At 41.3% G+C, this 12,163-nt stretch overlaps 1 protein-coding gene across 5 annotated transcripts in view; it reads left to right on the top strand.

The window, feature by feature from the left end:
- Positions 1-12,163, top strand: part of KALRN (kalirin RhoGEF kinase) — a 473,821-nt gene that overhangs the window by 290,167 nt on the left and 171,491 nt on the right. For all 5 annotated transcript variants that reach the window (XM_058840643.1, XM_058840637.1, XM_058840639.1 and 2 more), the window contains exon 13: positions 4,570-4,744. In XM_058840643.1, coding sequence (XP_058696626.1) covers positions 4,570-4,744 — 175 coding nt within the window. The remainder of the gene's footprint in view (positions 1-4,569; positions 4,745-12,163) is intronic.

Below are 12,163 nucleotides of genomic sequence, written 5' to 3'. Positions count from 1 at the left end.
ATATGGTTATTCCTGATGTAGGGTAAGTGTATTCCTCTTAATAAAATACACACGTGTCTAACAGGCTTCACTGTTTCATTTTGCATGCAGCACCCTTCTATTTATCTTTGTGTATGTGGGGTTTATTCATAGTGTCAAAGAGGCTCTTTTACTGCTGGTTCTTCTACTAGCACTATGAATTAAACCAGCTCATTTTTGCCTAATTTAAAATACATGAAGAGACTAGCCCCAAGAATTTAGGGGGAGGAATGTTGGGGGGTTTGTTGGGGGTTTGATGTTTTTGTTTCTTTTCTTTCTCAGTCTGCAAGTATCGTCAAATGAATATTTGCAGAGTAAGCTTGTACAGAATTTGTAATTGTGAAATCTCTCTCATTTATTGTTACTGTGCCTTTAGCTTTGTTGACAGCAGTGAAGTTTTCCTGCCTTTTAGGGATGTTACTGGGCACTGAACCAAGTCCAATACATCACTTATTATTTAGATCTTTGTATTGTTACAGGTTGCCCTTATCCACATGTACATAGTGTGCATGTTCTGTATACATTATAATATGCAAATATCCCAAGTTTTGTGGATTTCACCAGACAGTCCAAGAGAGTGATATCATCCTCCTCACCCTGAGCTTGCCTAATCTGATGCCTTTACTTCTCATCTGAGATGTGCAGAAAACCATGAGCCATGATAGGAACCTGCCAGGAAAAGCCCAAGATTCTCTAGAGCAGAATGGACAATAAGGGCTCTGGTGGAGCTCTGCCCTTAAAAGCCCTCCGAGAGTCCTTAAGTGTTTTACTACTGCCATATGCTGAGCTTTCCTCTAAGCTTTTTCCTGTCATCTTGGATGCAGAGTTTTCTCTGCTGGATCAGAAAAAAATAACTAATGAGAGATTTTATAGGACTGCTCTAGGTTTTGACTGTCATACAGCCCTGGGCAGCCCCATTGGAAAGGCCAGGGAGATTCCTACTCTTGCTGTGACTTGCCAGCACCACAGGGGAGGGTGAGGGACTGGAGTTGTGGTATTGCTTTTTAATATTAGAGTCAGGGAGGAAGGATCAGGAGTAGACATTCCATCCTTCTATTCATCTTTGCTGATGAGATCAGTGGGATAGAAATATGCTGGGTTTGGTAAGTGAGCTGCAAGAGGGGAAGGGGTTTTAGCTAAAAACACCTGTATGGCCAGCTGTAGCAGGTCAGTCAAAGGTCTGCATGGTAACTTACCTTTATGCAAAGAAATTGTTTGCAAAGTTTAGGGCATTTCTATGAGATCAAAAAAACAGCAGTGAAATTGTGGGCTAAACATTTTTTGTTATTCTTCCCAACTATTGGAATGGCATCACTTCAGTGTGAACACACATGGAGAAGAGCCTGAAAGGGACCCATTTCAAACTCGTCAGGTGGAGTGTGGAGTGGTTTGTGGGGTTGCAGAAAGTGTTGACGTTTAGAGTCCTGGTTCTGGTTGTGGGATTGTCCTGAAGGATTAGCCTGCAGCTGAGTCAGAAGGGAAGTGTGGAGAGTGGGCAGAGTAATATCTAGAGCTGAGAAGTCAGTGAAGCACGGGGAAGAGGTGAACTGCAAAGCGGTGTGTGGGACTTCAGCTTTTTCTTAATGTGAACATAGTCAATTCTTAGTTTCAGTCTTGGAAAAGTAACAGTGGCCTCAGCTTTGAGACATTTTTTTTTAATCGGGGTCACGCTCCAAAGTTTACAAAATACCATGGCAGGTTTTGTGGCGGCTGTGTTTAACAAAGAAAAGTTGGGTTTGGGTCTGGTTTGTGCTCTGGGCAGTGAGCAAGGTAGAAGAAGGTGAATGTATTTGTGCAAAGGGATCCCCTGGTTTTGATGAAGTTTACCAAACCCAGAGAGAACAGCTGCCAAACCTTTAAGATGAGCTGGTTCAAGTGTTGGATTTGAGTGCGCTGACTAACTGCAAAGCTCGTAATGTGATCCTGGACTCTTTCAAAGCAGTGTGGAAAAAAACCAATGAAGCTGCCTCTGTGTGTGCCCACTCTTACCAGGTTTTGTGGCTGCTGGCAATGGTAAAGAACACACAGATAAAGGAAAAAAAGAAAAACTATAATGTGCAGTCTTTCCTTAACACAGGATTGCATTTCAGCGTGGATGCCCTTGTACCTGCCACGAAGAATAGATGAAGATTGCAAATGCTACAACAGTGAAAAGAATGAAATGTGCTACTCTTATAAAGCATGTCATAACATGGGTTAAAAGCAATAAAATTACTGGAGCTTTGGAAAATTTTATGTTTCTTGTTCTTATCTTTGAGAGAAAAGATTTTGGTTTAGAGAGGTTCATTTGTGCAATAGCACTCTGTTTCCTCCAGATAGGCGATGAAAAGCTCAGCTGCCTGAACTAAATACCATGCCTGGGACTGCACTTCACACGAGGTCTTCAGGGCCTCAGTGACTACATCAGGAGGCCATACCTATCAGGAATAAAACATGCCTGCCTAGAAAGTCTGTGCATGTCATGGTTTACATTGGAAACACTTTTCACTCTTCCTTATCAGTGCTTTACTGAGGTGATCCTTGTTCTCAGCAGTCAACGCAAAGCAAACCTTTTGAACTGCAGTTCCAGGGGTGCTGCTGGGGGCAATATTTCTGGTCATCTGTGAAAGGAAAAACAATAACTTGCTCCAGTGAGATGTGAAAAGCAGGAATGTTTGTGACTGAAAAAAAAAAAGCCAGTGAAGAGTTAGGTATCTTGCTTTTTTTACATTAGTTCAGCATATAAGCTTTAGATAATGTGTGTTTCTCACTGAGCTTTCTCCCAGTGAAAGCACTGAAAGTGGTTTTAGGAGTACAGCGTTCATTTTAAACAAAGTCAGCAGCAATATACTGAGTCCAATTTTATGTTCCCCAAAGTTCATTTTGGGGTTTTTTTGTCAATAATTTCCTTGAATTTTAAAACTCTAATCCATACCCTTTCAAAGATTAGTAAGGGTCTTATTCTTTCCCAGAGTTTCTCATCACCAGACAGAACAAGAAATATTGTGGCAGAAGCAGGCAATGTCAGAAATGTGTTTTTCTGTAGGGAACTCTTTCTCAAAGCAGTCTAGTTAGGGGTTGTCAATACCTTATCCAAGGAGACATGAAAAAACCCCACCAGATTACTACTCTTAAACTTTTGTATTGCATCAGTCACTGAAGTGCAAGTGTGGCTTGATTTGAAAAATGAAATGTTTAATGAAAAGGAATTTCTAAAACTAAGTATGTCTCTAGATCCCGTGAGAGATTATTCAACACCGGTCTTGAATAATTCATTGAGTAATTTAGATAATATATGAATAGTAATAATCCTGCATCTAAGTGAAGACTTATTTCATGTCCTTTTATAGAAGACAGGTGCTGACTGAAGGAAACAGAACTTGATTGGATGCAGCCTCAGATTAAGCTGTAGTTTCAAAATCTCTCGTTATTTTCATTCCTCCTTCCTCTGTGCACCTCTAATGTGGAGGCAGAGACCCTGTGATCACCAAGAACGTGAAAACAGACAGAGTGGGGAAAAAACCATAACACCTGGAGAGAGAAATACCGGTGTAATATTCCCATATAAGCAAGGGAAATCAGTAGTACTTACATCTAAATCTTATTTTAGCTGATGTGCCAAAGCCAGGATTAAATTTTGGCTTCAGAGTTTCCTTTCTGGCCATTCTGAAAGTTGAGGGACCTTGTGTGAAATGTTTGAGGATGAATTTCAGATCTTTACATCTGCAAATGGTATTTGTCCATAAAACAGTCACTGAAAAAAAAATGAATTGTTGAAGACAGAGCAGGCTGTAGATGAGCCTATTTCTATATGTGAGAACACAAATAGAAAAGGAACTGACAGGATTTTCCTGTGCCCTTACTAAGCTTTCAAGTACTGCAAATTCCCCCTTGGTCCTGGCCCACCAGTTAAAGGGTTTGCTTCCTTCTGCTGCCTGTAAATGGAAAATGGAGCAGTATCTGACCTGTCACAGTCACATCTCCTTTCACTTCCCCCAGTGAAAAGACAAGTCAGGGTCTCTCTTGGAGTTTTTGAAAGGTGTGTTGGGGTTTTTTGCACTGTGTTCTGTATCCATCGCTGTACTACATTATCCAGAGGATACCAAGGCATCCCTAGCCATTGGTCTAAAACACTCCTAATTCTAATTCAATTAGTCTGTAAGGAGTAGGGCAAATGCAGGAAATTAACTTGTAAAGGTGCAGGTGGCTGAATAGCATCTCAGTTTGATGTAAGTATGGGCTGGAGCAGGTGACCTTGTAGCATTAAAGGTGATTCCCAGCCAGTCTCCTCAAGAGAGCCATTGAGATGGATGTGCCACCTCCTCCCGTGCCCCTCCCAAGCTGTAAGGTCACAGTGTCACCACACAAGACAGGAAGATCCCCCCACTCAAACTTCTTGCTGAGCTCAGGAGCCGCAGGATTTCTCGGCCCGAGTAGAAGAGTGTAGCACACACCTTCCCTCAGCCCTCGGTGCTTGGCTTTGCTCCTCAGCAGCACACAGAATCACAGATGTGGAGTTCTTGCTCTTTTGCCTGCCTCAAAGCTCTAAGCCTGCTCTCTGCCTTGCTACAGGGACTCTGCCGTTTCCAACAACAAGACCCCCCACAACAGCTCCATCAGCCACATCGAATCCGTCCTTCAGCAGCTCGACGAGGCCCAGGTACAGATGGAAGAGCTCTTCCATGAGAGGAAGATTAAGCTAGACATTTTCCTTCAGCTCCGGATTTTTGAGCAGTACACCATTGAGGTAAGAGCTGGCTGCATGACCTGAGGGCAGGGGGGAGCTGTGGGGGTGAGGATCTGTGATCATTCCTGTGAGGGAACCTCTTGAGCGGTTTGATTCTGCTCTGCTGTCCAGCGAGGGGGAGAGAGAAAGTTACAACTGTGCTTTCATTCAGACTGTTGGACCTAAAGCACACTTTAGGATAAACTGCCAGAATGCACTGAAATTGGTGCATGGTGTTTACCTGACTGTGCTGGGAATCTGCCTGCCTTGCAGAGAAGCTTTATGAGATTCCTGTGATAACTCTCTGGTGACATGAGTCGCTTATTAGTGAGGTTTGCCTATTCAGATACAAAGAGATATACACTTGTCTTTAAAAACCACAGAGTGAAAAAACATGTTATGCATAAAAGAAAAGGATATTTAAAAGGTGGGCTTTTTAGACACTACAGTGGATTTATTTAAAAAGGAAAAAAAAAAAACAGAGGGGAAAATTAAAGGGACGTCTTTATGTTCTCATGAATAAAAAAAGTCTTTCAGTTCTGTTTTGGAATCAAAAGCACTGGATGACTGGATGGAAAATTCATCAAAATATTGGGATATTCTTGGACTGAGAAGTTTTGAAGAGATTCCAGCCAATCTCAGTAATTTCTGTAGTTCTGATAGGAGATGAAAGAAGAACAGAATGTGTATTAGCTTGTACACAAAGTCTATGAGACTGGTGACAGTGCTTGTGTCTTCTGTGGGGTGTGTTCCTCCTGCTGTGTCCCCCTGGTGCTTGTTCAGTTCAGGGAGCACCTGTCAGTGTTTGAGGATGATACATTCCTGGAGGTATTGTTTGTAAATCTGTAGGTAGTCTCAAGGTGGGTGCTGGTAACTAATGGGAGGTTCAGAATGCTGTGTTAAATTTGTGTTTAAGACATGGCATGATGAATTATAGTGGAATAAAAGGCAGGAAGCAGGTGTCCAGTTTCCTAAAAGGTGTCCTGTTCTATAGCTGAGTGCCAGACATAGGAATCAGTGAGGAGTATCTGAGCTTTTCTGCTGTGACTGCACAGTGAGGTATTTCACTGCAGTCTGTCCTACAGTGCTTGTTAATTATGTAAATTAGAATAGTTCCATTTACTTAGCAGTAATGTGCATCTTCCTTGCTATTGAGAGACAGCATTCTTTGTGTATTTGTGTATAAATACATAAATGTATCTATTTCACGTCAGATACTGCTCTTTAAGCAAAGTATGTTATCTCCTATATTTAAATAGAAGAGACTTTATACATGTTGGTGTGGCAGATGTTGAATAATTGAGAGTTTTACTCTAAAGATGTAAATGGGTGTGAATGCTGTACTTAAACGTACTGGTAAATGGCACCTGTGTTTTCAAAAATGAAACAAAAAAAGAAGAGACAACCAATATGTGTTTCTGCAACTCCCAGATGTGTTTGTAGACAGTATGTGGTAAACCCATGTAAGTTATTCATTAAGGTCTCAGCCTGTTTCACTGCAGATTCAAGGTCTGAACCTATAATTGTGCTAATTTAAGGAAAAATATTTTTTTTAAAAATTAAAACAAATCACTGTTCTCAAATTCTTTTCCATTTTAAGTAGTCTTTCAATCAAAGAGTATCAGTACCAGGCATTCCTTTACTGATGGGGCAAGTGCTGCATCAGGAGAGGGTGTAATTTACATTATTCCCCTCACATGGGATACCAGTATGGAAATACTTTGTGGATACCTTTGATTTGTTTCTGCATGGATCCTACTTCTGTACAGTCACAGAATGGAGTGGCTGTGAAACATTAAGATATTTAAAACTGGAAATGTGCTTCAGAGTCTTCTGAAATCAGATTAGCTAGGAAGGATTTTAAAGAAAATCACCACTTAGTTGTCGCTGTAGATTTGCTATTTTTTATCATATGAACATCTGAATTCCCTCTGCAAGATTAATATTACAGGGAAATCTGAGAGCATATTTCATAGTGTCAGATCATTTTATGGGCAGATCATTTTATTTAGAAAGCTCCCTCTCTCAGAAAAATAATTTTTATTTTAGAAAAATTGTGACAATTTCTACTGAAAGCACAGTGAAAAACATATCCAGGTTAGTATCTTAAATCCTCTAAGTACAGTTAGTGCCTAAACAAGAAAGGCAGTTTGATGGATAATAAAACAAAGGCAGTTTGAAATAAAATCTTAAATAACAAATGTATGCTATGCATTTCAAACAATGTCTGAATTGGCTAAAATTGACACAGTAATGATGCTTAGAAAGTAGATTGCAGTCAGTTGCCTCAGCTGTATAATGAAGATTCCAAGTCAGTAGGAAACAGTTACAAGAATTAACAGAATTAGCTCATGCCATTGTTTAGAAACAAAAAGATTTTTTTCATCACCATCATTTAAAAGCATATATATTTCTGATGGTTGATTATTCCAAGGTATTGAGGGAAAAGGATAATGTTATTTAAAACAGGAAATTAAGTATTTTTTTTTTCCTACTAAAGACAAGTAGCTTGAGCTATGACTGGAAATGTGTTTAGGTTTTAATTTTCCATAATAGCCTAGATCCTGCATAGATTAAGAATTGTGAAATATTGTGTACTGGTATGATTGATTGTCAAATGAATTTCTCCTTTTCTAGTCTAGATAAGCCCCCTTCCATCTGTCCAAGGAGCAGTGCCATATTGAGCACATCCTTAGTGAAAGACCTCTACCTGCTGCAGCTGTGTTAATCCTTCCTGCACTCACACAAACTGCCTGCAAAATGTGGGTTCTCTCCTCCTAAACCTGAACATCTTTCTCCTCATTGTGAAGCACTGAGTTTCCCATTTTCCCCCTCAGGTGTGTGTTCTTGGGTCTGTTGGTTCTTGTGCTCCAGGGAATCCCTTGACATGAGGACCCTTCCCTGGCAACTCTGGTGAGAGGAAGATTTGCATCTCTCTAGTGAAGGATGCAGCTGTGGGAGCCCATCTGCTTCCAACTTCCAAGCTTTCCAGCTTTAAGGAAGGCTGCATGCTAAGAGCTCAGCCTCAGAAAACAGTTACATCTCATATTGTCTCTTTCCATCCAGTTTTGGTACTGAACATTTTTGACCCTGTTAATTTTCCCTGCTGCTCTCTCTCTCTTCTTTCTAATTAATAATGCAAACAAAGGATTAGGATTTTTTAAAATTCACAACTGGCAAATGAGTGATTTGCCATTTTGTTTAGGAAGTGTCTGTCTTTTGTTCTTTGGAACCTACCCTGCTTTGACTGTTCTCCCCAGATATTGAAATATGTGCCCTTGATCACATAACCCATTCCTCTGGCACTCCTTCCTAAACTTACACTGAGCCCATCTGTTTTGTAGCCCTCCTGGTTTTTGAGCTTTTCTATAATCTTTGCATCTTGACAGAGGTTTGGAGTCCAGACAAACTTGAGGATTAATGATTACTGTACAATCAACACTTATTTCCATCTATTTAGGCATTATTGATCTTGTACTTCAGTGAAATCTGTCAGCTATTGCTGCATTTTGTCTTCAGGAAAATACTTTCATTTAAGAGAAGCCACCTTTCTTTGGCAGGGCAGGCCAGCTGTGTTCATTTAGGACTTTAAAGGACTTTTAAGCCTCACAGGCAGCTTTTGTGTTGTACTGGAGTCGTGGTAGGTTTGACAGATACAAATTTTGGTACAAATGCACAGGCCCATAGCATGTTCTGCATGTTCTTTCTTGCCTTAATCTCATGATATTGACTGATATTTACACTCTGGGTTCTTGGGGTAAGTGATAAATCCCAGCTAGGGCAACACCTGAAAACAGACATAACAGAAGCATGAAAGACCCTGGCTGGCCCTGCAGGAGACTATTCTGCCCTAAGTTTTAACCCCACAGAATGACAGCCCATCCTTTATTTAGGAAACGTGTCTAACTCTGATGCCCAGTAGGTTTTATTCCTTTACCAAACCACAGCACGTTTCAAAACAAGACAGGGTCGTTGGGATTATATGGTTGGTTTTTCCATATGACACAGACTTCCATGGAGTTTGTGCAGCCAGCCAGGTGACTCAGAGATTTCATGGAATGTCAATGTGGGAGCTGATCAGCTTTGAGGGAATTGGGAGCAAGGCTGGTGGGGTGAGGGCTGGCAGACATCAGCAGCAGTGCTGGCACCACGCTGAGTGTATTATACATACAAAGCACAGCCTTGCTCCAGAGTTATAGCTTCAGGAAGATCTGTCAAGTATACTTTGTCCTTTATTTCAGAAATAGTAATTTAAAGGCTTATTAACATTATTTGAGTGAATGCAAATGTACAGCAAAATGATGAGTAAATGTATAAGAACCAAATGGTAAAATGTACTGAGTTGCATCTCCTAAAAAATTACTGCATGCAGAGTCTTTCTGCATATTTTTCTCTTTAAGCTTTTGTAGAGAGATTATCAAATTCACATGTAGGCCTCTATAGAACGCTACAACTGAGAACACAAATGATCTCAGCCAATACATATCCAGCAACATTTGTTGGTTACCTCAAGAAAACCTCCTTCTCCCTTTCCCAGAAGTGTCCAGCTCCTTCCCTTGCATGTATTTGTTTCCTACAATGTGAAATGCTAGACAGAACCTGTGTTCTGTAGTCTTAGAGTGATGTGATTCCTACACCAAGACGGTCCTGGGAGGGATTAAGGGGGTTCCCACTGCACGGTATAAATTGGATCTTGTAAACTGTTTGTTATATTTCAAAAAACCCCATGATCATTAAAATCTTCACCTGCTGGATATCTAATTTTTCCCCCATTCAATTTCATTGGCTCCATTTCACCTGCTAATTAAATTTTTCAGCCTTGATTTCTCTTGCTGCTTCTTCTGGCTGTTCACAACAATCCCTGAGCATGAATTTAGGAGGAAACAGGAGCCAGCTTTCACAGCAGCTCATTTCACTGTTATTTACAACTCATTTGAGTGTCCCATTACAGGTTTATAACACTAGCAGAACTTTTCAAGAGCATTAGATGCCTGCTAAAGGTACAAGATGTTTTGTAGACCCCTCACTGACTAAAACCTGACAGTCAAGTGTGAACTTCTTTATTAGAAATAAGTGTTACAGAGATTTTGAGATAGATTTGAATGAAATTTCAGTATTTTCTGTGCGTAAGCTGGGATCCTGTAATGTTTCATGCTTAGTGAGCTTTTGTTTCTCTTTTCCATCTATACTAAGTTTTCCAACTTCATGTCAATTCATTTTAAGGAAAGGAATGCTCTAAGCTGTTCTGGGCACCCTGTGTTTTGGAGCTGAATTTCATTGTTGCTCCAGATATTTTTGGGATTCAAAGGAATCAAAAGCACCGGAGCAGAATCATCACTGTGACAGTCCTTTCACACTTCAGTGGCTCAGGTCCCCACTAAGCCAGTGCGGCATCTCTGTCTGTTGTCAAAAAATGGGGTGACAGTGTTGTCATTATGCACAGCATCAGCCAAAACCAAGGCCTGAGAAAGAGGAACAGCAAACTTTCTGCTTATATGATTTGTAGAAGTGACAGCTCCATTTACCCTTTCCTGTCTTAGTCTGCTCCTAGACCCACTTACACTGTTGCATCCAGTCCTCTGTTCCTTCAGCCTACTCTGAATGCCCTGGTGCCCATTCTCTGGTGAGTGCCTTAAAGATCTGGTCTCACTAACTGTTATAATTCCTCTCTTTCTGTACTCACAGGCATTCATTCTATATCTGGTAGTTGGAATTGGTTTTTATTTATTCCTTCCTGGATCAAATCTTTCCTCCCATCTCATCCATCCTCATGGTTAATCTCAGCTGTATGCCTGTCACGTTTTTTTCTCTTGAAATGAGGTAGATCTTGCCTTTTCAGTACAGATCTGCTCTGTGACTGTTCTTCCTGTCCTGGCTCACCCTCGTGCTCTACCCACTCTTCTCACCTTTGCTTCTCTTCCTACTTGCACCATCATTTTTGTTCCAACCTGCCTCCTACATTTGCTTATTCTTCCTGGGCATCTTTACTCTTTTTCAGATCCCTCTCAAGCCCACTCTCTTTGTGTTGATAGCTTGTGTTCCCAGGATAGAACTTTCTTCCTTCCTCCTCATATGCCCTTCCTCAGCCCATACTTCAGAATATCAGCTCCTATGTGATTCATTCTCCATATAGCATTTATCTTCCTTCACTTGATTCCTCACTTCCTCTCTCCACCTCCTTCAACTGGCAAACAAAATTTTCTGGTTTCCATGAAACAACATGACTGTAGATGTTGAACACTGAATTAAGGCCAAACAAGCAGCATTCGAGCCTCAGAAGCACCATTTTGTAGAAAATCTTATCAGTAGCAGCATAAAAATATATACTTACGGATTTAGATAAGAAATTATTGGAGATGTACAATTGCCGGCACAGCAGCTGCTGCAGCTCTGGCAGAATCTTTGGCCTAATTCACAAGCAAGCTGCAGTGTAGGCATGAGATGCCTGGACTGCTCCTGTTATCATTATTACTGCTGCTGCTTTTCACCTGTGTACCTCTTCTCTGTACCTCTCATTATTTTCTGGGGCTGAAGAACCTGTCCCTCTCCATTTGGTCATGTTCCCCGCTGATGTTGCAGCATGACACATCCAGGAGGCAACAAATACAGCACTATTGCAGCAGTGGGAATTTGGGTATATTAAGTTGCTGCTTTAGGAGGATTCCTGCCCAAAGACTACGTGGTCTAGGCTGTGGTCACTGTGTCTGCACAAAACACAGAGCTGGCTGCCACAGTCTGTGTATCCGTAATTGCTCTGTGATAGGCTCATGGAGCTCACACAGACCCAAAATTTACTCACATGCTTCCTCCATTTCTCTGATAAGGATATTTCAGAGCTCTCACTTCATACTCAAGTGGGTTCACTGCCAGTGTAGCTTCTTCTCCCATTATCATGGCAGCAGGAGCATCTGTTTCAGATGAAGAATGACAAAATGTGCTTCCTAGGCTCATTGGAATCAACAGCTTTGTCATGGCTTTCTCTCATCGGTACTCCTGGGTCGTTTCACCTTCCTTTAGTAATAGGGAGCTGTTTCTTGGCCACTGACTTTGTATGACCCACAAAAAAGGAGGGTGGCTCCTTCCAAGGAGTTGGCTGAAGTGTGGCTGACAATGAGTCGTGTGCAGCTTTCCTTGGAGCAGTGTGGGAAGCAGGGTATAATGCTGCTGCTTGTGCTAATGTAGACCTAGCACTGCTGCTCTTGCTGCTCTCATAACCCTTCTGCTTTGGTAAAATTTCTTCCTCAAGACACAGCAGAACAGAGCAGAGCTCAGGTCTTCTATTACAGCAGGGCTTCCCCTCTCTCACTGCATGTGAGGGTTGCTGAGGTCTATTTAGAGTCACTAACACTGGTAAATAAAGTGATTAAATAAGAAGTGCTGTCAGTTCTTCCCACCAGAAAACTAGCACAAGAACAGGCTAAACTAATCAGCCATTCTTCT

Source organism: Poecile atricapillus, chromosome 5 (genome assembly GCF_030490865.1).
Source record: "Poecile atricapillus isolate bPoeAtr1 chromosome 5, bPoeAtr1.hap1, whole genome shotgun sequence".
In the NCBI taxonomy this organism is placed as follows: domain Eukaryota; kingdom Metazoa; phylum Chordata; class Aves; order Passeriformes; family Paridae; genus Poecile; species Poecile atricapillus.
The sequence above is the reverse complement of the archived record's forward strand: the minus strand, read 5'-3'. Positions and strand labels throughout refer to the sequence as shown.